Source organism: Miniopterus schreibersii (assembly GCF_964146895.1).
Source record: "Miniopterus schreibersii genome assembly, chromosome: 7".
In the NCBI taxonomy this organism is placed as follows: domain Eukaryota; kingdom Metazoa; phylum Chordata; class Mammalia; order Chiroptera; family Miniopteridae; genus Miniopterus; species Miniopterus schreibersii.
Window position 1 is genome coordinate 17,200,154 of NC_138108.1, and position 26,407 is coordinate 17,226,560.

Genomic DNA, 26,407 nt, shown 5'->3' on the forward strand with positions numbered 1-26,407 from the left:
GACGGTTCGAGTTCTGAAACATTGGAAAACCGAGGGATCCACAGCCCACAGCTGGGCCTCAGGATCTTGCCCTCAGTGGAAGCCATGTGGCATGCTCGACTTCCGAGGTGTGTTCGAAAACCAAAGCATTTACTTCCAGGTTTATGGCATTTGTAAACCGAAATGTTCGTCCACGAAGACGTTCGAAAATCGAGGTACCACTGTACTATTTTCGTTCTGCAGTTGATTGAATCTGCGGATACTAAACCCGGGGATGCTGAGAGCTGACTGTATATGTATTGAAAAAAATCCACATAGAAGCAGACCCAAGCAGTTCAAACCCCAGTTGTTCAAGGATCAACTATATAAATTTACATATCGTGGTGATTGCTTTATGGAGGAGAGGAACCGAGGCGAAATAGGTATTAAGGAAAAAAGTACAATAGAATGGTGTCTTGAAGGCACTGATGATGCTGTACTAAAAACCAAGGAGCATAATTAGTTCAGTTCTGCACCTGAGATTGAAACACACACACACATCCTACCACCCCAACTGCTCCTGGATTTCTTTCAGCACATAATTCTTCAAGCCACATCTGCAGCCGGTGCCGCGGGAACGCGGGCGTAAAGCTGTCAAATCTTATTAAACTCTACTTGCTTACACTGTCCCCGCGGTTCACAACCAGGGGCAGTTTTGTTTCTCCTCTCCACCCGGGGGCGTCTGGTGCTGGCCATTTGTTACCACTGGGGAGAGGGGTGCTACTGGCATCTACTGGAGAGGGGCCAGGGGCGCTGCTGAGCATACTGCAATGGACAGGGCGGCCTCCCCAAGAAAGAAGCGTCCCTTCCAAGCGCCAGCAGAACCCCGCTTCCCCACGGAGCTAGCCACCGCTGGGGGCCGGGGCGGCCGCCCCGCGCGCTGCCCAGGCGCTCCGTCTGCCTCTCCTCCTCCTCCTCCCGTTACTCTCCCTCCGCCCACCCAGGCGCCCCCCTCGCCGGCTGCTCGAGCGCCCTCTGCCGTCCGGGATGCCTCGCTCCCTCCGGCGGTCGTTCAGCTACTTACGTATCACGCGATTCCAGTTGCTGAGGTGAAGCCTGAGTGGGACCCGCCGATAATAAGCCTTTAATAAAGGAAATGCTGACACGCCTCTCCCTCCTTTCCCTGCTCCCTCCACACCCGTCTACTAAAATAGGCCGAGTATCCAACGGAAGGCTCACCGAGGGCCTCTACTAAATCATGACGCAGGCCAGTGTCCTAGAGGACAACAGTTAACAAAAGAACAATTGAGGGGGGTGAGAAGGAGAGTGTGGGGTGGCAGCCACGCGGGACCAGCTGGTGCCGCCCGGCGGGCGCTGGGAAGGGCTGGGCTTCAACGGCAGGCGTGGGGCCCTCGCTGGAGCCCGAGGAAAGGGAAAGAGGAGAGGACGGCTCTTTCTTTTACACTGAACTCCAAAATTCTCCGGGCAGCAGGATGGGCCTAATACATTCCAGGTGAGATGGTAAGATTAACTACAAGGGTAACTTTTCAGGTGCCGGAGACTGAGCATTAAACATCCACACTGAGTGTTGCCCGCGCCCGGCTCTGTCGCACGTGGTTATCACTTAGACGGCTCGAGTACACAGCAGTACACAGCTACCTCGGTTTCCCAGCGCCTCCGGGAGGAGCATTTCCGGTTAGGAAGGCCGTCAGCCCGGAAGGAAATGCTTGGGTTCTCCAGTGTACCGGAAGTGGCTGTCCTGTGCCCGCTGAGGGCACGATGCTGAGGCCCAGCTGCGCTGTGGACCCCTCGGTTTCCCAAGGTTTCAAAACTTGGTCGGGCTTCGCGAACGGATCACATTAGAAACCGAGGCACCGCTGTGGTCCAATTTAGACCAAGGGTCAAAGTTCTTAAGAGCTGTGATTTGTGCTTTCGTGCGTTTTCCCAGACGGTTTATCAATTACTGTGTCTCTAGGGCATCGGTTGCCTCCTGAGTGCCTTTGAGGGGCTGGCCCTTCAACATACTTTGGTTTTTGCTCTTCGTGTTGGTAATTGTGGTAGTGGTTTTTGTTCGTTCTGTTTCTTTCTTTTTTTTTTAAATAAAAGAAACGTTTGGAAAATATCTGAGGCATTGTTGGCACCAATTTCATTCAGTCCTAGCAGTAGGCATAAGAGCATGTGTATTTCTCAATGCAGTCTTTTTCCTTATCCAGATTTAAAAAAAAAAAAAAAACCTTATGAATTATCTGGACTTGAGTTGGCTTTCGTAAAAATGGGGGGAAAAACAAGAGGGAACAAAGGTAGAAAATATTGGGCACATCTGCACATTATGCTAAGATATACGCCCACTCCACCCACCCAGAAATTAAATCGTCCAGGCTTATCCTTTAGAAATCGCACTCCTGTCTCTTTAAGGAACTGAAAGCGAGAAGGGGGCGGGCCTCCAGGGTGACGGAAGTCCTGATTGGTCCCGCTGGGAGGAAGTGAGCGGTGACAGCGTTGTTTCTGTTACAGACCGGAGGCCGCGGGGTGAGAGGCCGGGGCGGGGCTTCTGGACGCTGCGCGGCAGTTGCTTCAAATCGCGGGCGTGGGAACGTGGGGTGCAAGACGGGTCCCCTTCTTCGCGGTGGGTTTGGCGCCCTGGCGTGCTTTTCGCGGAGGTGCCACACCCTAGCGGCCGGGCCGACGGGGGCCTGGCGCCCCCTCGGGCCGCCGAGACCCCGCGGGGGCCCGGGCGCCGGCGGGGAAGTGCTGGCCCGGCTCCGGCCGCCGCCCGCGCAGCTGGGCCCGCGCCCCGCTCTCAACCTGGGCTCTCTCTTTCCCCTGTTCTGCAGGCTCGCATCCGGCGCCATGGCTCAAAGGGCCTTCCCGAATCCTTATGCCGATTATAACAAATCCCTGGCCGAAGGCTACTTTGATCCTGCAGGGAGGGTGAGTTTGGGGTACACCTGCCTGAGTCCCTCCAACCCCCAGTGTTTGGAAAGGAGCCCAATTTTGTCTGAAAGGGATGAGCACGCCTTTTAAAAACAAAACAATATAATTCGATCATAACTATATAAAATATATTAAGTGCATGTTAAAATACGCAGTTTGAGCCCTAACATGTGGAATATCTATAAGGAATCGTTAATATCATTGAAATAACCTCATTGATATTTTAAACGATAAAAATAGGCGGATATGCAGTTTACCGTGTTGTTAGGCATTTTTGGTCTTTTTCACTTCCTTTCTAAAGAAAGGTGAAAATCCTGACAGCATCTGACATGCGCCCCCGCTAACTGCTTTTTGATTGTACAGGCAGAGTGATGGCGACACTGGAACTGGTGGTAAAGACATCTTCGAGTTGAAAGTGCTAAGAGAAGTGTGGCGCAGGGGCCTGACATTCTTTGTACCATTTCCACCTTTTTGCAGGACATCCGCACAGCTGAAAAATACTAGTAAATTAAATTGGTCTGCAGCTCACAAAGTACCATGCAAAAGAGAACCTGGATGTGAGTTACCAGAGGCTGTCATTTCTCATGGGCCACCGGTTGATTTCTTCAAAACTTAGTCATATGAAAGCACTTCATATGTGATATAATGGCCTTAGGCTTTTTATATCTGTCGAGTTCAGGTGGCTCTGTTGATTATTAAAACACTCATCACTATAGATTAACTTGGGTCAGCAATGCGGGCAGGAGGGATGTCAGGTGGAGAGGAGTTGTAGGATAGAAGGGTACTAGAGTGTATATGGAGCTAGAGTCAGTCTGATTCTTTTAAGACCAAAATTGAGCTGCCCAAACAAAGCTTCTTATAATCATCTTGAGGTACGTGGCTTCCTTTTGGCCATTTGGACCTGCATTCTGCCTAGCTCTGCAGATCCTGAAGCTGAAGCACTTGTCTTGTCTTGTTGGAGGAAGACATGCTGTTTCATGATAACTTGGCAAAGAGAACGCTTGATATATCCTAATGACACAAGCCTTCTGGATAATGTAGCTCACTATTTAGGCTATTTATAAGTGAAATGCTTTTTCAAAAAGTTAACTGTATTTCTAAGGGAGAAAAAAAGATGTAAGTTTAAACTCCAGCCCCAAAATAACTATGTAATTTACTGCTTAACACACATGGTTTTTGGACAGATCCCTGACAGAAACTGGCATACAAGTTCTAAAATTGTTCAACCTTGAACACCAAGAATGAGACCCTAGAGATCTGGCCTTCTTAATTTGTTATCACACATTTTGATAAGGAGTTGGTCTGCTTTCTGGCATCTATCAAAAAAATGGGGCAGGGGGGCTTTTAGAGACTCTTTAGATATTGCGAGAATTTGAATAATTTTGTGGTCTGCCGTAAGCAATCAGTATTCTTAGGCAGGTCACCTTCATTAAGTGTAGTTATGTGCCAAATAGAAAGTAACTTCCTTTATTGAAGCTGAGGCATTCTCATTATTCTTGGTCTCTTAAAGTAAGGCCAAGCAAGATGATAAATTATCCATGACCAATAAGAAGATGACATGTTCTCATGTAGTTGCATTCTTCTGTCTAGCTGAGATTTATAGATCTTTTATGTTAATACTGAAGTATATTTTAACGTACTAAATGTATTTTCAAGACTTGTTGAAATCTTAACTTCTTGTCAGAAATTGTTAAATAATGGGAGTATGTCCTTCAAACAATGCAGTGGTTCTTCAGAGTGTAAAATAAGGGATCATTAGAGGGGCTACAGAATAAATAATCTAGCTGTGGTTGATAGTCTGATTTGCCTTATCAGAATCTGAGAATCACAGCAGATTCCTAAAATTATTGAGGGATACATTAAAGTGACCTCTTAAGATACTTCACGATTCAGTGTATGCAGCGCTTTCTAAATACTTCTCAATTGCCTTTAGGACACATAACATAATGACTGTTTTTTGTCATTATGCATCTGTGGGCCTTCATATGGACAATACTAACCCCGAAGCCCCAGCCTTAGTGTGCTTTCAGTCCACATCCAAATTATTGCTTATTATAGACCCCGGACTGCTTATCATAGTAAAAATGTCAAAAATTAATCCCTGAATGCAGAAGACCTGAGACATACGATCAAATTTGATCTGCAAAGTGCCTGTGCAGATTGGTGGGACAGGTATTCTCCTGACTTTACAGAGGTAACTGAAGTGTAAAAACATTACAAGTTGAGTAAGGTCACTCATCTAATAGCAGTAAGGACATAGCCAGGTTCATTCCCTGAGCAATATTTATGAAGCCCCTACTCTGTCAGGTGCTGTGCTGGGCATAGGTTTTTTAATGCTAGGTTTCATGTTCTTTCCACTCTGCTTAAGGCTCCTGATAGCTGTGAATTTATTTTGCTTTTCTTATACTACATCTACAGTTTTTAGAAGATGTTTATGTTTTATAAATGGATTTTTATAAATGTTTATCCTCATTTTTAAAAATACAAAACCAATTAGAGTGTTTCATTAACATTGGTGCAGCTTAAATACTAAAAATCTAGTGACTTGAAAACAGCGAACATCTTCTGATTTGTGGTTAATTTAATAAACTGATGTTTATTGTAATAAAAAGTATTAGTTTAAATAATAGACAATCTCTACTAGGTGAAAATTACTGTGAACCAGTTGATCACTGGTAGTCTATTTTAGTATTTAATTAAAGCTTTTCTGTAAAACACTGAAGTTACAAGAAAAATACAGTTGACCCTTGAACAGTGCAGGGGGTTAGGGATGCTGTCCTCCAGAAAATCCGGGTATAACTACAGTAGGCCCTCCGCATACTCGATTCCCAACCACAGAGTTGACCCTTGAACACAGGTTTGAGCTGCACAGTCAAGTGAGAAAATCCACGTAAAGGTGGACCTGCGCAGTTCAAACCTGTGTTATTCAAGGGGCAACTATATTTCCTGCCTTGAGTAGTAGTACTTTAAGTTTTGTTACTTTGTTGTTGTTGTTTAAGAATAAAATACAGTAAGTCCTAACTGAGATTTTAAGGGAATCAGTGGATAATGAAACCAATTTTACCCCAGGCTAATGGATATAAACAAGGGTTAAGTTCCTACGGCATATATCTGGTCACAAAAAATCACCAAACTTCTAAATAAAGACCCAAAACACTTCTAATATTAAACACTGAAATAAATGTGAGCTACACATACATTTAAGAAAGATTAAGAAAAACAAACCTGATGTTTCTCCAGTCCGCTTAATCAGGTTCACGGTTGGGGTAGTGAGAGCCTATTCTCGCAGCGCGGGGCACAGAGCAGGAGCCCACCCTGGACAGGACACCCTTCCATCCCAGGCTGCACTCTCATATACCCACACTCAGACGGGGACAATTTAGATGCCAGTTCCTTCACGTGCACATCTTTGGGATGTGGGAGGAAATGGGAGTTTCCAGAGAAAACACAGACATGGGGAGAACATGCAAACTCCAGACAGACAGTGGACCCCACAGGAATCGATTTTTCCCCCTCATCAAATGTTATAACGAAACAACACTGAACAATGACATTATTTGAGGACCTGCTGCAATTGTCCAGTTCTCCCAGGCAGAAAAATGTGGCCTATGTGGCAACATTTTTTGATAGCCCTCCTATTTTTGATAGCCTGTAGTCCAAGAAGTCAAGTGGCCCATATATTTTGATGTTTGTTTTCCTCTTACTATCTACAGCTGACTCCTGAGTTCTCACAACGCTTGAACAATAAGATTCGAGAGCTTCTGCAGCAAATGGAGAAAGGCCTGAAGTCAGCAGACCCTCGGGATGGCACCGCTTACACTGGCTGGACAGGTATAAAGTACTGACTGTGAGTTGGCGTACACATTGCAGAAGGAGCCAAAGCATTCCCTTTCTAGAGCAGTCTGACTCAGCCCCCTAAATGCTTCCTGTGTCTGCATATGTGTGATTGCTGTGCTCTCAGCCTGGCCTTGGTATCTTCTGGATTCTTCACAGTGCTCTGAACTTAGGGTAGGGTGAGCATTTCATGGAATTCATGCCTGCCACAGATTTAGACAGCTGCTCTCCTTGGAGGAGAAAAGTTGATGTTCAGCTTTACATAGTTAATTTGGAGATGAACTTTCAGTGCGGAAAGTCCCGCAATACAGTGTGTGAAATAGAGGTAAGGAGAATGTATCCACAGGAAATAAAACATGCCCAGAAGCGTTTTTTATAAAAACTGCCACGTAACAGGGAGCCATAGAGAACACAGGATAAAATATAGATCCCATGGACTCATCCTTCCATGTAGTCATTGCTGGTTGGTTGCATTCATTGTTTTGCCTGTTACTGAGAGGTTGGAGAAAATTTGGGAAGGGATAGTACACAGGTATCAAAAAGGTAGGCGGGAAACCAAAGCAGTAAAGTTGAAGAGCTGCAGTTAGTTCACTAATGTGGAGAAACAGAAAGACCATTTTATAATCTTGAAGAAAGCACAATTAGAGACCCATTGTTTCCCAGTTACTCATATGCCATATATACATGTAACCTTTCAGGGACATGTAAGTCAGTATTTTATAAAATAAAAGGAATGCGTGGGCCATCCCTCTTAGGGTTTAGTTTATGAATTTTATGACTTTTGTGGATTTTGAAGCTTAACACAGGAATGTTAGGATGAGAATAAAATGAAAGTATTTGCTTCAAAATGGAAGTTATAAGAGTTGTCGTTTATTATCGGCTGTGTTCCAGGTATGTTGTAATTGGTAGATTAACCTCATTAATAAACACTGTTCTTTATTTAAAATTATGAGGAGTTGAACAAAACAGAACAAGTACAATGCAGTAATTGAGCATTAATAAGTGATTACTATACATTAATGTTCAAAAACAAGAATTTGATACTTTAATAATAAAATATAATGAATAAATTTTGGTTCCCGAGGAAATGAGGATCATCAATATGCAGCTTTGTGATCATTTGACTGCTGAAGGGCAAGAGTAAAGATTACAGCATGGTTCATATTAATAAAATGTTACCAGGATTGACATTTGAATGACTGAAGCCAGAGGGTATGTGCCTGTATGCCAGCAACTAACGTTACATGCCAGGCACCGTTCTAAGTGCTTTGTGTTAATTAGCTAACTTAAATCTCAGAAGAACTTCATGGTATGGGTACTATTCATAGCCCCATTTCACAGATGAAGAAAGTAAAGCAAAGCAAGGCTGAGTGTTTGTTCACAGTTACAAAGCTAGTAAGTGACAGAGTTAGGATTCAACCCAGCAAACCTGGCTTTAGAGCACCTGTTCTTTACCGAGAGAGAGAGAGAGAGAGAATGAGAGAATGAGTGTGTGTGTGTGTGTGTGTGTGTGTGTGTGTGTGTGTGTGTGTGTTTACTCTCCACTTCTACATTTGGGTTTACACCGTACATTTTATAAGTTCTACACATACACTCTCAGATGGAGTAATTTAAGCAATCACAACATGATGATACTCATGTGTACAAAGTGTTTAGAAATGACTAATGACTAGTCAGTTTTAAGTGTTTTAGAAAAACATAAGCCTTGATAAAACATGAAAGGAATTTGGAAAGAAAGAGGGAAGCAGCTTGTTAGACAAGCAAGAGTACTTACTATTTAAGTCTGTAGGAGACCGTTATTTGGGATTGGACATGAAGTAAACCCTGGAAAGATTTATGGGGATTTGCTGCTAGAAAAATGAAATCTCCAGTGTTGTCCTATAGAAGGTGTTCCTCTCCTAATCTTGAATTAACATACTAGCATGGTTTCAGGATAGAAAATGAGCTGGGCCAAAACAGAAGCTCTTCCTCCTAGTTGCTTGTATCTGAAAAAGCTTATTGAGGATCTTTGTGTGTGAAATATCACCCAAGTCTGAAATCAATCGGTAGCTCCTGCAGCTGTTAAGAAGCGATATTTGAAATCAGCAGTTTCGGTTCTTTTCACTGAAAGCCTCCTTTATAAAATGAGCACGCTGAAGCGTAATGCATCATGATAGAGTATGCTCCTAGTTTGGGAAGCAAGGGAAGCATTTAGGTTCTCTAGGTGCCCCATCGAGAACTGTTCTATATATTTGTGCACATAGCAGCAGACAGGGCAGAAATATAGCAGGCAAGGAGGCCCCTGAAGGCCAAACCTGATGGCCAGCTACTGAGTGGTCCTAATTGGTGTCCAGGAACCTGTGGGGAATCACAGAGCATAACACCACTTGCATTAGGCCGCTCTGGGTTTTGCTCCATGTAGGTTGTAGGTTCTAGCAAGGAGGAGATTTTAAAATTCCTTATAAAATGGAAAGCACAAAACATTGGTAAGGAATTGTTATTATAAAGGATTAAATGAGCAGATGAAATATTCTTGTGTTAGAAATAAGTATTTAGTAGAAAAGATTGCTTCCCTTTCAGGTAACATGGTAAAAAGGTTAAGTAAACCCAAGGAAAGGCTGATCTCACAGTATCTTTAAGAGAGAATGAGGGAAAGTGCTAGCCTTCATTTATTTCATTTTTCCACTCTTAACTGTGATGATTCCTAAGGGAAATGGTAATCAACTCACACTTTGAGGGGGAAAAATACACACTGGACTCTAGAGGCTTTAGTTCTAAGAGACATGACCCAATCTTCTATAACCAACTCATAATGCTAATGAGGCTAAGATCAGCATATAGTTCCTCTTTTCAAGTATTAGATAACATTTTAAATAAGAGGATATGCAGCATAATCCCTAGAGTAATATTAACTTGCGCTCTAAATGGAAGTCATTAAAGTGTTTCAGGACGCTGGTCCTCTGATCTGCCAAATGTATAGCCTTTGAGCTACAGCTTTAGCACATGGGTCTTAGTTTCTGCTGATACCAAACTTATTTGAAAGGAATCGCTCTGGCCAGGTGTCTTTTCTGTGCAATTTGACCTCCTTATTAAGTAGCTCTTCATCAGAGCCAGCATTTCAGTGTCTAATTTGAGCTCTGAACAGTGTCCTTCACCTTCATGAGAAGCTCCCAGCGGGAGCTGGTAGGACAAGCAGAAGGAATCCAGGGCGTGGATCTACACTAGGTATACTAGAGCCCTTCACAGTGACCAGTAGATAAATAAATGCACCAAAAGGGTCACCTGCTTTCTTTTTGCCTGCACTTTATATGGTGTTATGTCATTGTACAATAGGTTACCTTAAATTGCTACGACACAGGGCTGAAACAACTGTAACAGTTAGATGCCACCAATGTGCTTGGGTGAGGCACGGAGAGCAGAATAAGTGTTTTTAGATTGACTAGAAGAAATGGAAGGAAGGAAAGAAAAGACATATCTAAGCAATTTGATTTTTACAGACCAAAGAGACTGGGGCTGTGTCTTGTCATTTTCATTCCAGTAACTTCAGCACTTAACACAATGCTAGGCCCATAGTTGATGCTTAATAAATATATGTTGGATGGATGGATGGAGAGTGTCCTGCCATTACTATTCTAGCTACCATCTGTGCAAACTAAAAACAGTACCTTGAAACTAGGTGGAATGGGGCAACGGTGGGAATTAACTAATTTCATATGTTAATCACATCTTTTTCCCTTCAACCTCTGATCTAATTGAGAAATGAACTCAGAAATTAGAGCTTTATAATTGGTAAAGGTAGGTAAAGAGCTTATTGTTCAGATCTGGACATTAAATAGGCTTTCTCCTTGCCCCCTAATTTGAACTTACTTCCCTAGACTCAGAGAGAGCATCTGGACAGCCCAAGGTATGGATTACCACATAAGAAACAGGAGAGAGGAGATGGCAGGGAGCCTGAGAACAGAGAAGATTTCCAGAAAGTTGAGGAGTAAGGCCAGATAACACATTTTCCCACCTCCCCAGTCAGAGGAGCCAGTGAGGGTGGAGAAAGGCAGGGTATGGGAAAAGGGAGAGTATGGTTTCCCTCTGTGCTTTCTGTCCCTTTAGATCAGGAATCAGATGAGACAAAGTGACTCATTCGACACATTGAGGTTCACATTGGGCATTTGGGGTTGGGCATTTACTTAGTAGTTACTCTGCACTGAGGACTGTTGTAATGATTAACATGATTCATAGTAACTATGGAGGTAACTATGGAGTAGCTACTATTTCCATTTTATAGATGAAGCTTGGGCACAGAAAGGTATAGTAAACAGATTAAGATCACACAGCTGGTAAATGGCAGAGTCAGACAGTGATTCCTGAGCTCATGCTCTTTTTAAAAAAAATACTCATTTATTGATTTGAGAGGGAGAGAGAGGAAGGAAGAGAGAGAAACATCAATTTATTGTCCCACTTATTTATGCATTCATTGGTTGCTGCTTGTATGTGCCCTGACCAGGGACTGAACTCGCAGCCTTGGCATATCCAGATGACACTCCAACCACCTGTGCTACCTGGCTAGGGCCCCTGAGCTTATGCTCTTAATGCCTGCTGTGCTGAAGGATTCATCACTCACATGGCAGTCTGAATAAAAGACTGGAGCACTTTCTAGTTTGACAGTTACAAGCAGTACACTACAGGGCACTGAGGGAAGGAGGAGAAACGTGTGATGTCTTCTTTTTTTTTAAATCTCCCTTCCTACTGGACAGTCAACTCTGCAGATAGCTTCAGGAGAAAAGACACATCTTCAGAGTGCTCATTTGCCCTCTTTAATTTCTCTTCCACTTTTTTGTTTGGAGCAATATTATTAAATCAAGGCATTGAAGTCCCAGCTAGATTCCTCCCAGATTACCTGTATTAAAAGTATGGGACTATTTGGACAGCCAGCTGCTCACAGTGCTCGGCCTCAGCCAGAGGACTGAGCGATGCACCAGCCAGTGCAGTGTTCACACACAGCCTTTGTGCAGAGCACTGTGCACAGTAACTACAGCAACCGGGCATGAGAATCCTGCCTTAAAGACAACTGTAATTATGTTGAATAAATGGAAATGCATTCTCTCAAACACTCACAAAATTGAGAAACTAATAAAATAATGCATTATAAAGTACTAACCTGACATAGAAGAACGGATGGTCATACTGTGGTGTTAATCAGAGGACATTTCACTTATATTTTCATAAGTGTGAAAAGAAATAAAAACATGGAAATTAATGAACATTTAAAGTTTCAGCTGGTGAACAGATTATTTGAAACTTACAACAACCCATTACCCCTCCTTCAGTTCGTGTCTTCATATCACTCAGAGTCTTGTGACCCATTCTTGGGTGTTAGCTGAGCACCTCTAGTGACTCCAGCAATATCTGTAGTCTGAACATGATTTTTCTTCCTAGAGTCCATGAAGAGAGTCTTTGAAAGCCTCTGCCCTGTAAGGAAATAGCTTACAGAGCTGAAGGACCATGGCAAAGATTTGTACAGCAGTCTGGACTGATTGTAAATAAATTAGTTAAAGAGTAACCTCTGAAATGCGGATTACAGAGAAGTGTTTTGAGAGGCTTGTACACCTATGAGATTTTTATCACCTCCATGTACACTAGAGGCACACTGGGTCTTGATTGGTCAAGATGAATAGGAATAACGATCCCTCAGAAATTCAAAGACTTGGTATGAATTACTTCTCAACAGCTGGCTGTATTTATGGTACTACCGGGTAAGTAGCTGTGTAAGGAAATTGCAGATTTAGAAGTGTCCCTAAGCGGTTTACCCTCCCTTCCCAGAGTAGTAGCTACAGAAGGAAACAATAGAAAAATCTAGTTCAGTTTCCATACTGAAAGCCAGAACAGATATCTGTTACAGAAGTTTTATTTGGTCTTCACAGGATATATATATATGTATTTTTTTCAAGTAGTTGTCAACATTTCCAAAAGAAGAGGTTTCTAGGATGAGCCTTGAGGCAATGCCAGACTTCCTGAACTTATGCAGAATAACACCACCACCCCCTCCCCGTTCAGAGCAGTGCTTTCCTTAGAACTTTCTGTGGTGATGGAAATGATACAATGATACAGGGCATCCACTGGCCACATGGCTCTGGAGCGTTTGAAATGTGGTTAGTGTGGCTGGGACAGAATTTTAAATGTTCACTTTTCATTAACTTAAGTTTATGTAGAGGCTGGCATATTGAACACCACAGATCTGAGCAACCAAACAGGCTCCAGGAACGTAAGATCAAAATAATAAATGTTTTTCAGCCAAACACAACTCCCATTGCATTGGATTAATGAGTCTTCTTACTCCAGCTGCCCCTGAAGTGCAGGAGGGAATCATTGACCACTTGGGTTAACACATTTCCCATACATCTGGAGGGCGTTTGTCCAGCCTCTCATTCCTGAACTCAGAATCATATATCCAGCTGCCTATTGGCCTCTCCGCTTGGATATCTAATGAATATCTCAAACCTGGCCTGCCCCAGGTTTGGCTCCTCTCTGCAGCCTTCCTTCCCAAGCCTGTCCCTCTTCTAGAGCTGTTTGCCATCTGGGTGGCTGCACCACTGCCCATCTGGAGCCATCTTGACATCTCCTTCTCAGCCATTCCCCACCAGGTTCCATTGATTTTACCTTCCAGACATCTTTCTAGTATAGTCTCACTTTGTCTCTACTGCAACTACTCTGACTCTCCCCTGTACTCCTGAAGCATCCTTCTAACTGCTTCTCCTTCATCCACTGTTCCACACACTTTTTTCCAAACCTTACAGTGATCTTTTAAAAACACAAATCTTATTATGCTCTCCTAGTGCTTAAAATGGTGCTTTTCAAATAAAACCCAAAATCCTGAACTGGCTTACAAGGCTCTATGTGATCTACCTTCTGCCTAACTCTCCTGTATTCTTTAGGATTAGGCTTACCGGTATGTGGGGACACACCTAAAATAACAGTGGCTTTGACACGATAGAAATTTTCTTTTGTATATAGGCAGTCCAGGACAGCGTCCCAGTCCTTCAGGACTTAAGCTTCTTTGATCTTGAGGCTTTACCATCCTCATCACAGAGCAGCTGCCTCATGGTCTAAAGTGGCTGCTTCAGCTACACCATCACATCTATATTCCAGCCAGGAGGAAAGAAATGGCAAGTTGCCACCATTCAAGAATATCTTCTGAAGTTTTCCTTATTACTCCCACTAGCCCCATCAGTCAGCACTTAGTCACACAGCCATACCCAGCTGCAAAGAAGACTGTTATGGGCAGCCCTGTGCCTAGCTAAAATCGAGGGCATTATTTTCAGGAAAAAGGGAGATACCTTTTGGGGACCACTTAGCAGCCTCTATCATAAGAGCTAAATCCTTATCACTTATAATGGATTGTGAATCAAAATGATATAGAGAAATGCAGGGATAGCACATTATTATTAGAAATATGGAGGCAGATACTAGAGGAAATTATTTACAATGGTTGCCTCTGGGAGGCAGGAATAGAATGGGTCAGCAGACTGCCTATGTATACTAAGCCTTGCAGCACTATTTAATTTCTTCCATAAAGAACATATTTATTTTGACAAAAATTACATTAAAAAATAGGTTTTCTTAAAGCCTAGGCTGAGGCCAGGGCTGTGAGTATATAGAAGGGCTGGATGGGTTTTTCCTACAGAACCTTTGAGGTTGAGTCTTTATCTCCCACAGTTACCTGCCAGTTATCTCTCAGCCTTTGGTATTTATGCAGAGGCAGTGTTAGATGCATGGGTGTTGTCAGAGGTGGAAGATCATGAGAATCAGATTCAAAACACTGAGCCACAGACATTTCCTCCATTGTTTTAATTAAAAATCTTTTTAATTTATTGATTTTGGAGAGAGAGAGGAGAGACAGAGACAGAAAGACATGGATTTGTTGTTGCACTTATTTATGCAGTTATTGGTTGCTTCTTGTATGTGCCCTGACCCGGGATCAGACCCACAACCTTGGTCTATTGAAATGATGCTCTAACCAGCTGAGCGACTGGCCAGAGTTAAATTAGAGCACCTGGGGTATAAAATATTGATGAGTCATTAAATGTCTTTGACTTAGGCATTTTGTCTTATTTTTCTGACCTAGACTGATATATAATACACTTGTTCAGGAACTTTCTTTTAAGTCGCCGCACCACCCCTCACTTGAACCCCTTTTCATGCTTGGCTGTTTTGTAACCAGGAAGGTAGACATGGTAAATTGCAACCTGGAGGAGACTGCTTAATCAAAACAAGCAGACACTGAGGCCCAGAATGAGAAGGAGAGAAATAGAACCCGAGGTTGTGAAATCCCAGAGGCTACAAGATAATTCTCTGTTGATCAGAAAGAAAAAAACAAGTATGTTATCTAAACGAAATATTGTGTGACTCGAGAAATGATTACCCTTTTTTCATGAGAAATACATCAAACCTTACCATTGCAAAACTTCATGGGTTTTGTCTGTTAAATATTTAGGCCAAGAGGAGTTGTTGATAATGAGAGGCAAAGGGAAGCAATCACTGGGCTTGTTTTTAATCACTTTTTATTTTCTCAGATCTCAGTCATGTCATTATCTGGCTTTAGTGCTTACGTAACTTAATTAAGGGAGTTCAGACAGCGATGGGAATAGGAGGGCAGAATGCAAGGGTAACAATTTAAACAGATGGCCTGCAGATGCCTGGTGTGTATGAGACGAAGCCTATTAAGAACCTAATTCTAGAAGAAGCTCTTGACATTGATCATTTGTGAAAAGGAGATTTTTTTTCTTACCCACGCACATGGTTTTGCACACTTACATCTACCAACCTTAAGCATTGGTACATCTGATCATCAGCTTGTGGAATTACTAACACCAAGCCACTTTGAAAGAGCAGAAAACATTATTAACTTTGGCAGGAAATGAAAATTTGGCCTTAATATACATGTGAAATTGAATTGTCTGTAGCACAAAGCTTTGGAGATTACCCGTGCAAAATGAGAAAACTATCTAAATTTAAAATTGTCCTCAGTACAGTGAAAAGTAATTTTGCAGACTGCATTTTTACTGCATTGGAATTCACAAAGAGATTGGCTCTATTAATTTAGATTTAAACAGAGGCTCTGTGTCTTTTAAAAATGGTAAATGAGATGGAAAATGTACTTTAAGGAGAAAAATGAGTTTCTGGACATGCTGCAGATTGGCTCCCTATGCCACGTCTTTGAGTCTGTCCTGAGACCAGGCGGCCTCAGGGAGGCGCTACCTACTGTGACAGGTGTTTGGAATAGGGACATGCAGACAGCAGCTCCCTTACAACGAGCAGGCTTCAAGGGTAGGATAAGAAGCCAGTGGAGGCCCCAAGCCCAAGTCATTGGCAGCTTTTACAGTGCGGTTCCTAAAGAAGCTGCGTTCTCAACGGGAAAAATGAGGAGGAATTGCATTTATTTCTCAAATAACTTAATAGCTTCCTTATAATCCCAGCCTGGAATGATCCTGGAGTAGGGAATTTGGTTACTCTACCAACCTTCTCATGCAAAAAAAAAAAATCTGTATAAGAGAAATGGAATTTTCATTCCCTAGTCTTTGAATTTCTTTAGCTCACAGGAACAAACACTTCTTGTTTATTATTAAGTAAATTATGAGTTAAATAAATAAATGACTGCTTTTTTAGAATGACCTATCATTTAACCATCAAGAAGAATATGTTAACACAATAGCTAGAGTGCAACAGTTTAATAATAAACTTGGATTTAAAGTTCTTAGAGGGCCTTAGAGTTCCTATTAGTTAGCGTTCTAGTGATGAGGAAACTTAGAACCAGTAAAGTGTTTGCCTGTGTCTGGTTCTTAGAGCTGTTGGGTAATAAAGCTGAGTGTAGTACTAGCCATCTGAACAACCAGAGGGTTTATATATTTATTATGGCTTATCAAAAATCAACACTGCTGAGCAGGCAGCACACCAAAATACTCAGTCAGCTGCCCTTTTCTCACTTTTCCATTATCTTCCTTCCGCCGTGCAGGTATTGCTGTGCTTTACTTACATCTCTATAATGTGTTCGGAGACCCTGCCTACCTGCAGCTGGCCCATGACTATGTGAAGCGAGGCCTGAGCTCCTTGTCCAAGCGGTCCATCACCTTCCTTTGTGGGGATGCGGGCCCGCTGGCGGTGGCCGCTGTGGTGCACAGCAAGATGCACAATGAGAAGCAGGCAGAGGATTGCATCACCCGGTAACCAGGTTTCTTTCTGCGCATTTTCACCTACCTGTTGTTATGCGTTAGTTCTGTGCGTGTTAGCACAAGAACACGTCAGTGAATTTCCTTTCCTCTCAACTATAAATCTTAGTGCTGTCACTTGGTCAGTTCTCACATTATCCCTATGTTGTAGTTTAGGAACAACCATTACAATGCCTATTTTATTGCAGGATATAATGACACTGGCGTGTTCCAGATCAGACATCAGTTTCAGTAACAAAAATGAGGTCAAAAGCCTAATGAGATGATTACTAATCCAAGGTGCTAGCCAAGATCAATACTTTGAAAAAATGCAGTTCACTTCCTGTGGTGGGTTGAGAGAGGCCCCCTAAGGATCTACAAACTTATGCAAAACTTAGGCTTTTTTAAGGACAAATGATATGCAGATCCAGCTTTTTATTTTTAATATAAATCAGGCAACCCACTAGAAGCTTGTCAATTATGAAAAATTACCAAACTTTTGTACTAATAAATTACAAGTATTGCCTTGCTAGAGTTTAATGAACACTCAGAATTCTGCTAAGAAACCTGGCTGCCATGCACCTCTGCATGCATGTTAGATTTCCACTGAGCGTGCTGACATACAGAGGGTTACATTTCCAGCAAAGGTTTTGTTGTTTTGTTTAGTTGTTTAATAGACTTCACTTTTTAGAATGGTCTTCAATTCACAGCAAAATGGAGAGAAAAGTATATAGGTTCCCCATACGCCGCGTGTCCTCACACATGCACAGCCTCCCCCATTATCAACATCCCCCACCAGAGTGGTACACTAGTTATAATCGATGAACCTACACTGACAGACACGTCGTACTCACTGAAGTCCATAGTCTGTCTACATTATGGTTCACTCTTGGTGGTGTACATTCTATGGGTTGGACAAATGTGTAATGACATGTTTCCATTATCATAGTATCATTCAAAGTAGTTTCACTGCCTTAATCCTCTGCTCTGCCCATTCATTCCTCTTCCCTCCTCCTAACCAATCCCTGGCAACCACTGATCTTTCTACTCTCTCTATAGTTTTGCCTTTTCCAGAATATCATGTCATTGGAATCATATAATATGTAGCCTTTTCAGATAGGCTTCTTTCACTTAGTAGTATACGTTAAGGTTCCTCGTCTTTTCATGACTTGATAGCTCATTTCTTTTTAGCCCTGAATAATAGTCCTTTGTGTACCAGTTTATTTATCCATTCACCTACTGAAGGACATCTTGGTTGCTTTCAAGTTTTGGCAATTATAAGCTGCTATAAACATCCATGTGCGAGTTTTATGTGGACATAAGTTTCCCACTCCTTCCAGTAAATACCAAGGAGTATGATTGCTGGATTGTATGCTAAGAGTATGTTTAGTTTTCTAAGAAACTGCCAAACTGTCTTGCAAAGTTGCTGTGCCATTTTGCATTCTCACCAGCAACAAATGAGAGTTCCTGTTGCTCCACATCCTTGCCAGCATTTGGTGTTGTCAGTCTTCTGGAATCTTGGTTGTTCTAATAGGTATGCTGTCATACCTCTTTGTTTTAATTTGCATTTCCCTCTAACATGTGATAGGGAGCATCTTTTCATATACTTATTTGCCATCTGTGTATCTTCTTGAATGGGGTGCCTGTTAAGGTCTTTTGCCCGTTTGAGTCCAAAGAGTCTTGTGCTCTACTTCTAATGATCTGTGAATCATATGAGAGCATTCCCTGAATTGATATATACCTCTGAATACCTCTTTTTAATACATGTCTATGGTACATCTATCAGAGGTTAGAGATTATCTAGTGCAACTTAAAAACAAAAAATGTAGTACTAGTGTATTTAGAGGAAAGAACTATGAACATTCCACTCCAGGGCTGGGAAGTATTTAATATAAAACCTGTCACTAAGCTTGATCAAAATGGCAAGTGAATCAAAACTGATTTCCTCAAAAGTTTAATTAACATGTATTCCTTCCATAGTAATTAACTTGCATAAGACCAACCAATACAAAAGCTGTTCCATACCCATCGAAATTTTCAATACAGAAACTACCTTTTTACTTTTTTGTACAGCCAGTTTAAAGCCATTAGCCACACATCTGCTTTAGAGGTCCACAAGAAAGTCTCATCGAATGACTCACTCTTAAGTATCATATAAATAAATTGTAGTGTTCCCCATATTTTATATATAATGCCAGCCTTTCTCATATATGTGCAGCCAAATAGTAATAGTTTGCTATGTGAAAAATGTTAATAGGTGTTAATATTTGTTAAATACAACAGTTGTGTAATTAAACAGATTGGGAAAACACTAATTAAACAAAGTTAAATATGTAACTTTTCTGACTGCTCAGAGTCTGAAGAGAAACCACCTACTCTAGGAACAGAATTTGCCAGACTTATCATTTAGACAACCCTTTTTCCTCATGACATCTTAGGGCCTATTCTTCTAAGAAATACTCTTTGGGGAATAGTACCATATATGAATATTGGTTTATTATAAAACACTCTTAAGAGTAAGCTAAAAAAAAATTTATACCTTGGTAATAAAGGTGTTTTGGTAATTTATGTCATTTTTTAAATGTTATGACATTTTAACATTTTTTTACAGCCAGTAGACTAGTTAAGGTTAAAAATATAGACAGTGAGCTTATGATAGGAAAATACATTGTTTGTGGCCACAGCTTTGATTTTTCATATTTCTGGATTTCGTGGCAGAAGAAAAAGAAAAATATATATTTGTAAATTAGTTTCATATCTCCTCTCTTTTAAGGAAAAATCTATGTCTTTTCAATTCAGTTTCAGGAAATCCAAAATTAATTGATATCATTAGTTATTTAATAAACCTAATTATCAGTTTTACTTTTTACTGAAATTTTTCTCCTGTCACACAGCCCTTCTGCAGCCCTTTTGAGATACCACAGACAGATTCTCCGTGTGGCATCTGCAGTGTGCTACAATGCCACCATCCTCTTTCAGCTTACCTTTCCTATGTTTTCTTAATATAGTTCTCTTTCAGACTCATCATTTTGAGTTTTAGAAACCAAAGGGTCTTTGGGATCATCAAAAGTCTAATCCTTAGACAAAGCAACTGAAATACAAAGAAATCAGTGTTTCTCTAAGATAAAGGTTCTTAACTTTGGGGCCCTGAGAATTCTAGGGCTTCCAGATGTATAGAAAACCTCCAAATTGCATTCAGCATGAAGAGAGAGAGCATTTTACACTTTTCTTGGAGGATCTGTGACTCCCCAGAAGGATTGTGTGTGTATGTGTGTGTGCATAATGTCCTGCAATTGGCTTGAGGGTAGGGTGGTAAATAACACTAGTTTTTCCTGGTGCCTGGTTTTTTTTATAGGTGTCCATTTTCACCCTTCCTTTTACATAGGGACAGTGGTGCCACTGCACAAATAGGGAGCCCTGCCTGTTTGGTACCCAATCAAGAGACTAACCTGACGAGAGCCAGTACTTAGAGTGATAAAGAACTTTGGTTTCCTGGTCAGAAAATATATACCCTCTCCCTTTTGCAGTGTGAGTAAGAAAAGGACTTCTTTTTTTAAAGAGCAAAAAGCTCTCCCCCAATAATGTCCCGGGGAAGTATTGCTAGGAGGGGAACATAGCTATCCTGTCTTTATGTCTTTACTCTTCCTTCAGATCGGTTGCTACTAATATCAACATATTAAAAAATGGAGCTGCAGCGACAGGCTTCTGGGTTTGAGAGTTTCTGAAAACACTTAAAATAACCTTTATCACTTATAAATGCTGTCATTTCTTTTTTTTATCTTAAGAATATGGCATGTAAAATATGCAGCTAAAAGTCATACCTTTAATAATCATCAGATACAACTAATGAGTTTTAATGACCTGAATTCAAATACAGAAAAAAACAGAATGCTGTGTTGTTTTAAGGAGAAGGTCTGAGGAATACTTTATTTTCAAATATTTGAAAGGTATTTGCTACCTACTTTGAACTTCCCAAATGCAAATAAGTTTGGCTGCAAAATAGTTGGAATGCTAATTATATATTGCCACCTAGTGGTAATGCAGGTCAACAGTGGTAAATAAAGGAAAGGTGTTTTCTAACATGGGGGCTCAAACATTTTATTTTAGATGAAAACATCATTGGAGTTAATGCAGTAATTGTTCTGAGTAACTTCCATAGACCTGTGTTTGGTTAAAAATTCATGGTAATTTCTCTTGAATAGTTTTTTTAATCTCCTTTGCAAAAGTAAATCAAAAGTGCTTTATTATATCTAAACTCAATACAATTTGATACATTTACATTAAAACTTGATAATAAATTCTTATCAAGACTGTTCACTACAACAGGCGAGTTCATATCTAGTAAACAGATTTTATTTTCTTAAGGTCTCAATATTACTGAGCTGCCATTTGGACATTTAAAAAAAGAATTTCTCTTAAATGTTTTTAAGTTTTTAAAAATATTAGAAGTGTCTGTGTATGATACTGATTGCAACACTTCAAATATAAACAATCACCCCAGGGGTGTGATTTTTGATGCTTCAAAGGTTAATTAACCATTCCTAGTTATAGACTAAAGTTAGATGAGGTACATGCACAGGCACTGTTTATACTTAACTACTTTAAAAATATATTTCCACACAGACAACTTAAGAGAAGTTTTTAATTGGAAGGAACCGTTCAATTTACAGATGAGAAATTTCAAGTACAGGGATTACATTGCAAGTTTAATGCAGGTTTTGTGTCAGAAGCTGCCTGATGACAGAGCCATTATTTAATAGGGCTAATGTTCTCTCATGATTGCTCTTTTGTAGAAAATCTAGGGCTCTTCCCTTTTCCTTTTTCTGTGTACTAATATCATTTTGTCAAGTTTCACAAAAGAATTAAGTTGTTTTAATAACTTAAATGGTGTAATGTTTCATTTTAGGATAATTTAGAGATAACAGATGTGCTTTCAAATTTTCATGTGATCAAAAATCTAAAAAGGCAAGGAAATTTTCCCTATTTGTTTTCCCTTCCCCCAAAAAAGGAGAAAAATTGTTTTTATTTTCAGAGATGAGACTATAAATATGGTCACTTTGCTGAGCTCATCTCCCTCTGTGACCACTACCTAATTCCTGGGTACCTGGGGCTTCCCTTTTTGGTCCTCTGGAAAGAAACCTGGGGCTTTGGTTACTTCCCACAACTATGCCTGCACCTGGGGCCCCGTGATGGGGAAGCTGGGAAGACAAGCGAAGCAGTGGAGGCTCCCCCCTCCTGGACCCGCAGCTCCTCTGATCTGTGAGGCAGGGCCCCACCCTCATGGTTTGGGCTCCTGTGGGCTCCTGTTGACTTCACTTCAGCTGCCACCATGCGATGGCAGATGGCCTGGGGCATGAGAGAACAGAGGATAGAAAAAAGAAAATAAAGAACACTATCTCTGATATTAGGTGTTCCCTCTCCCTTTCTTCCTAACAGAGCTGCAGGGCCCCTTCTGCACTCTCTTCCAGCCCCGTGGTGCCCACTTCCAGGTTTTGAGCTGTCCTGAGCTCTGGCCAGGGGAATATGGGGTGGGGGGGAGATATGGTAAACTCATCACTAGTTTGGAGGTACATCAAATTCTCATCTTCTTCCCCATTCCACCCGCTCTTACTTACTTCTCAGAGTCCTCAAATAGCTGCTTCATACGTGTTCCCCTGGTCTGGGAGCTGCATTTAGAGGGAGCGGTAAGGTGCAGTATGCTTACTCCATCTTACCTGAAACCAGAGCTCAAAATAACTTTTTTAAAGAAGCTGAACTGAGTCTATCAATAGGGAACTAATAAATTATAATGTACCCATTCAATGGAACACTAAACACCACTGAAAAAGGAGACTATCTGTATGTACTGCTATAGAATGGTTGTCATGATGTATTGTTGAAGAGTAGGCCACAGACCATTTGGGGAGATACGTTTATAAATATGTATATTTATGCTTGTATGTGCATAAAGTAATTCTAGGAATATACAAGAAATGGTTTTTCTGAAAGAAGGACTGGAAGCTGGAAGACTAGGGGGACAGGAACACTCACTGGTACCTATGTGCTATTTGCATGTATTATCGATTGCAGTAGATCAGCTGCCATGCAGACACTTCAGGTAGGCCTGATGACGATAATGGGTGCAGCCTGCATTTCATTTTATAGAAAGAGATGGCCCTTTGAGTGTTGACTTAGTTCCTTCTCCAGGCTAAATTCCATAATAGCCAGCAGTTCTTAGCCTCTCTGACCCCAGCTGCTAGTCCTAGTAGTTCCAGTGAGGAACTACGGAGGCTCCAGGAAACCTCAGCCATACTCATGCATTCTTTCATTTTGTGAGTATCTTGTTTGACAGTTCCATTGTGAACTGAAGAATTTAGTTAAGGGTTAGTCTTTGAATCCTGACTATCATTTGCGCTCTGGCCTAGTACACTTAATATTTAATGTACAAGGACATATATATTATACTAATTATAATTATATGTTAAAAATATTTTTAAAATACAATAATTTAAAATACTATAAATATTATATCTGTGTGTTTTTTAAATGTACCATTTTCTAGTATATACCTCTACCTAATTCATTTCAAATTATCTTAAGCATGTATTTTTCTTCCCAGGCTAATTCACCTAAATAAGGTTGATCCCCATGCTCCAAATGAATTGCTGTATGGACGAGTGGGCTACATCTATGCTCTTCTCTTTGTGAATAAGAACTTTGGAGTAGAAAAGATTCCTCAAAGCCATATTCATCAGGTACCATGTTTTTATGCTTTTTGGAGTCTTTTTAGGATTCCACTTACCGTCTGCCTAAACTATAGGTTTTATTTCTCCAGCTACCACATCCCAAATAGCTGGAAGGTGTATCTTGACCTCTGAAAGTCAGGCATGATCAGAGAACCAATAGCTTCATGCTGAGTGCTGTTGGAAACACTGGAGAGAGTGACTCAGTAAGAAGCCCGGCTGTGTGAGAAGATGAGGGCCAGATTTCACCTTCCAGGTGCAGGTGCCTCCCTTGGTGCTTGAGGGAGTTATGCTTTCCTTTGACAAGTGAATCCTTGTAAGCTCCAGTGAAAAGAGTTCAAGATCTTCCATCCCCTCCCTTTATTAGAAAGAATATAGTCACATCTGCTTTTCCAAGTGCTGAATTAAACTGTGCCTTCCCTGGCCTAAGATGGTGTCTGATTTGCCATGTCTCCCAGTATCCATTCAGAAAGATTCTTACCTCCACCAGTAGGGTTTTTACTCTAATTCTCTCATTATTTTGGTTGGTTTTCTCCCTGCAGATTTGTGAAACAGTCTTAACATCTGGAGAAAACCTAGCTAAAAAGAGAAACTTCACAGGAAAGACTCCACTGATGTATGAGTGGTACCAAGAATATTATGTGGGGGCTGCTCATGGCCTGGCAGGAATTTATTACTTCCTGATGCAGGTAAGAGGTGAAGATGGTCAGACTTTAAAATGTGCTTCCTGGCTTTACTGTCTAGGGTCAGAAGACAGGTGCTTCAGCTCCATTTTTTATTCTGTTGATTACTGCATCACCCACCCTCCTCGTAATTACCTGGCCTAGACTAATAAGAGTAATACTTGCCGAGGTACACTTCAAGTGTATAAATATAAAAGGCTCTGTGCTTTGAGATGATGTTTGATTTGTGGATGACCATACTTGCCTAGTTCCACTTGTCCAGACTAAAGTGTTTTGACCTATACTTCTATTTGAAATGCCTCTGCTCTGCTCTTCTCTTTCGGCAAATGCCTTGAATTAATATTATTTCATGTTATAGGGCAAAACCCACTGAAACAAATTCCAGGAGTAAGAACAAAATCAGTAGAAAAGGAATGAGCATGTGTTGCCTGAGGCTTACTTAGAGAGCAAGGCTAAGGAGCCTTTCCCATGGATTTTGTGTAACCTGCCCAAGAAATAGCTGAATAGTCTATGCTCAACAGTTTTTTAGATCTAATACTGTTTTGGGACATCAGCCAAAGTCATAGACTAAGGACAAATAGAATTTACTGTAGCCAGCATAATCTGATGGGGGAGGTCAGAAGAGGACTTCTCATGGGAGCATCTTTTCTGGGGGCTTATTTAGCTCTCTTTACAGAGAAATTGGCACTTATGAATAAGAATTTATGGCAAAAGAAAATTGATTCTTAATGGTAGCAAAGGTGTCCCCCCTCACCTTCCTAAAGTACAATGTGGCATAAAGAAAAGTGTTTCATTAATATGTTCAACATGAGTGCTTAGACATACATACCACTAGCTGGTTGAGTAGCTGGCTGTAATAATGCAAAATCAATGTCAGACCTTCCCTCTCCCCATAACTAAACAATGACGACGCTGGAAAACTCAAGGTTATTATTGCTTTTAAATGCAAAGTCACATTTTGAGGGTTAGTGGCAGTAGGAGACCAACTATTGTATTTATTTTACACTTCTCAATTAAGAGTTTTGTAATTAGGGATTTCCACAGTTTAGACTTAAATTCCTTTATTTTCTGACAAATCCCCTCATTGGCTCTCTATTTCCCGAAATAAATATAGATTCTTAAAAGTTTTCAGGAAAGGAGAGTTCATTTTTTCTGAAGTATCAAGATGAGTTAGAGTCACACGTGTCACATGACCTTTCATTGAAGTAGATCATCAGGAGCATCTTATCCTCCGTAAGAAATCTAGAAACCCAGCTCCTGACTTTTCCATTGGAAGATTATCATCTATTTTAAATGTTTTAATTTTCAATCCTATAAAAGTTCATTCCAGGAGGTGTCTATGTATCAGCGTAAAGCAAAATATGTTTTGGCTGTTTGGGGCAATTGCTATAAGTTGAGGAGAATCTAATCTTTCTACACCAGCATTTAAACTCAGCTTGCACAGTATTCTGGGCTGATGTAGGCATAGGTGTTAAAACTCCTCACACTCACCTTCCCAAGCATTGGCTTGGGGAAATGATGTACATGGATGTGGATAACAAATATTGAAAAATAATATGGACATAAGGCCCAAGAGTTAACTGATAGCCTAGTTTTAGTTTGTTCTAGTAGGTGAAATCATTGAATGGAATCCAAAATTTCTTAATGACTTCCAATTCCTTTTGGTCATGTTTTCTTTATGGCTTAAACTCTTTCCTGGGGCTCAGGAAGATCGTTTCCTTCAGCAGAGCTAATAATTCCCTTTCTCATTTTTAGCCCAGCCTTCAGGTGAGCCATGCAAAGTTACACAGTTTGGTCAAGCCCAGTGTAGAGTATGTCTGCCAGCTGAAATTCCCCTCCGGCAATTACCCTCCTTGTGTGGGCGACACTCGAGATCTGCTAGTCCACTGGTGCCACGGTTCCCCTGGGGTCATCCACATGCTCATCCAGGCCTATAAGGTACTGTGGATTTTTCCTTTTAGAAATAAATTGGAAAATACAACATAAAATTTTATCATTTAAAATTAGTTTTATGCATAAGCCTTAAAGGAGGAATAGATAAATCACTTGTTAGACCTAAGATTACTTTTGTTAAATGATTATATTCATTCTCACAGTATCC

General features: G+C 41.0%; 1 protein-coding gene across 2 annotated transcripts in view; it reads left to right on the forward strand.

The window, feature by feature from the left end:
• The first annotated feature begins 2,424 nt into the window (after positions 1 to 2,424).
• LANCL1 (LanC like glutathione S-transferase 1) overlaps positions 2,425 to 26,407 on the forward strand; it is a 29,999-nt gene continuing 6,016 nt past the window's right edge. Inside the window, exons 1-7 of one of the 2 annotated variants that reach the window (XM_081142907.1) lie at positions 2,425 to 2,487; positions 2,793 to 2,889; positions 6,606 to 6,723; positions 16,709 to 16,916; positions 23,500 to 23,635; positions 24,166 to 24,312; positions 26,062 to 26,244. In XM_081142907.1, coding sequence (XP_080999033.1) covers positions 2,809 to 2,889; positions 6,606 to 6,723; positions 16,709 to 16,916; positions 23,500 to 23,635; positions 24,166 to 24,312; positions 26,062 to 26,244 — 873 coding nt within the window. In that variant the 5' untranslated portion in view covers positions 2,425 to 2,487; positions 2,793 to 2,808. Of the gene's footprint in view, positions 2,585 to 2,792; positions 2,890 to 6,605; positions 6,724 to 16,708; positions 16,917 to 23,499; positions 23,636 to 24,165; positions 24,313 to 26,061; positions 26,245 to 26,407 lie in introns of both variants that reach the window. The other variant, XM_081142906.1, reaches the window with a different exon arrangement.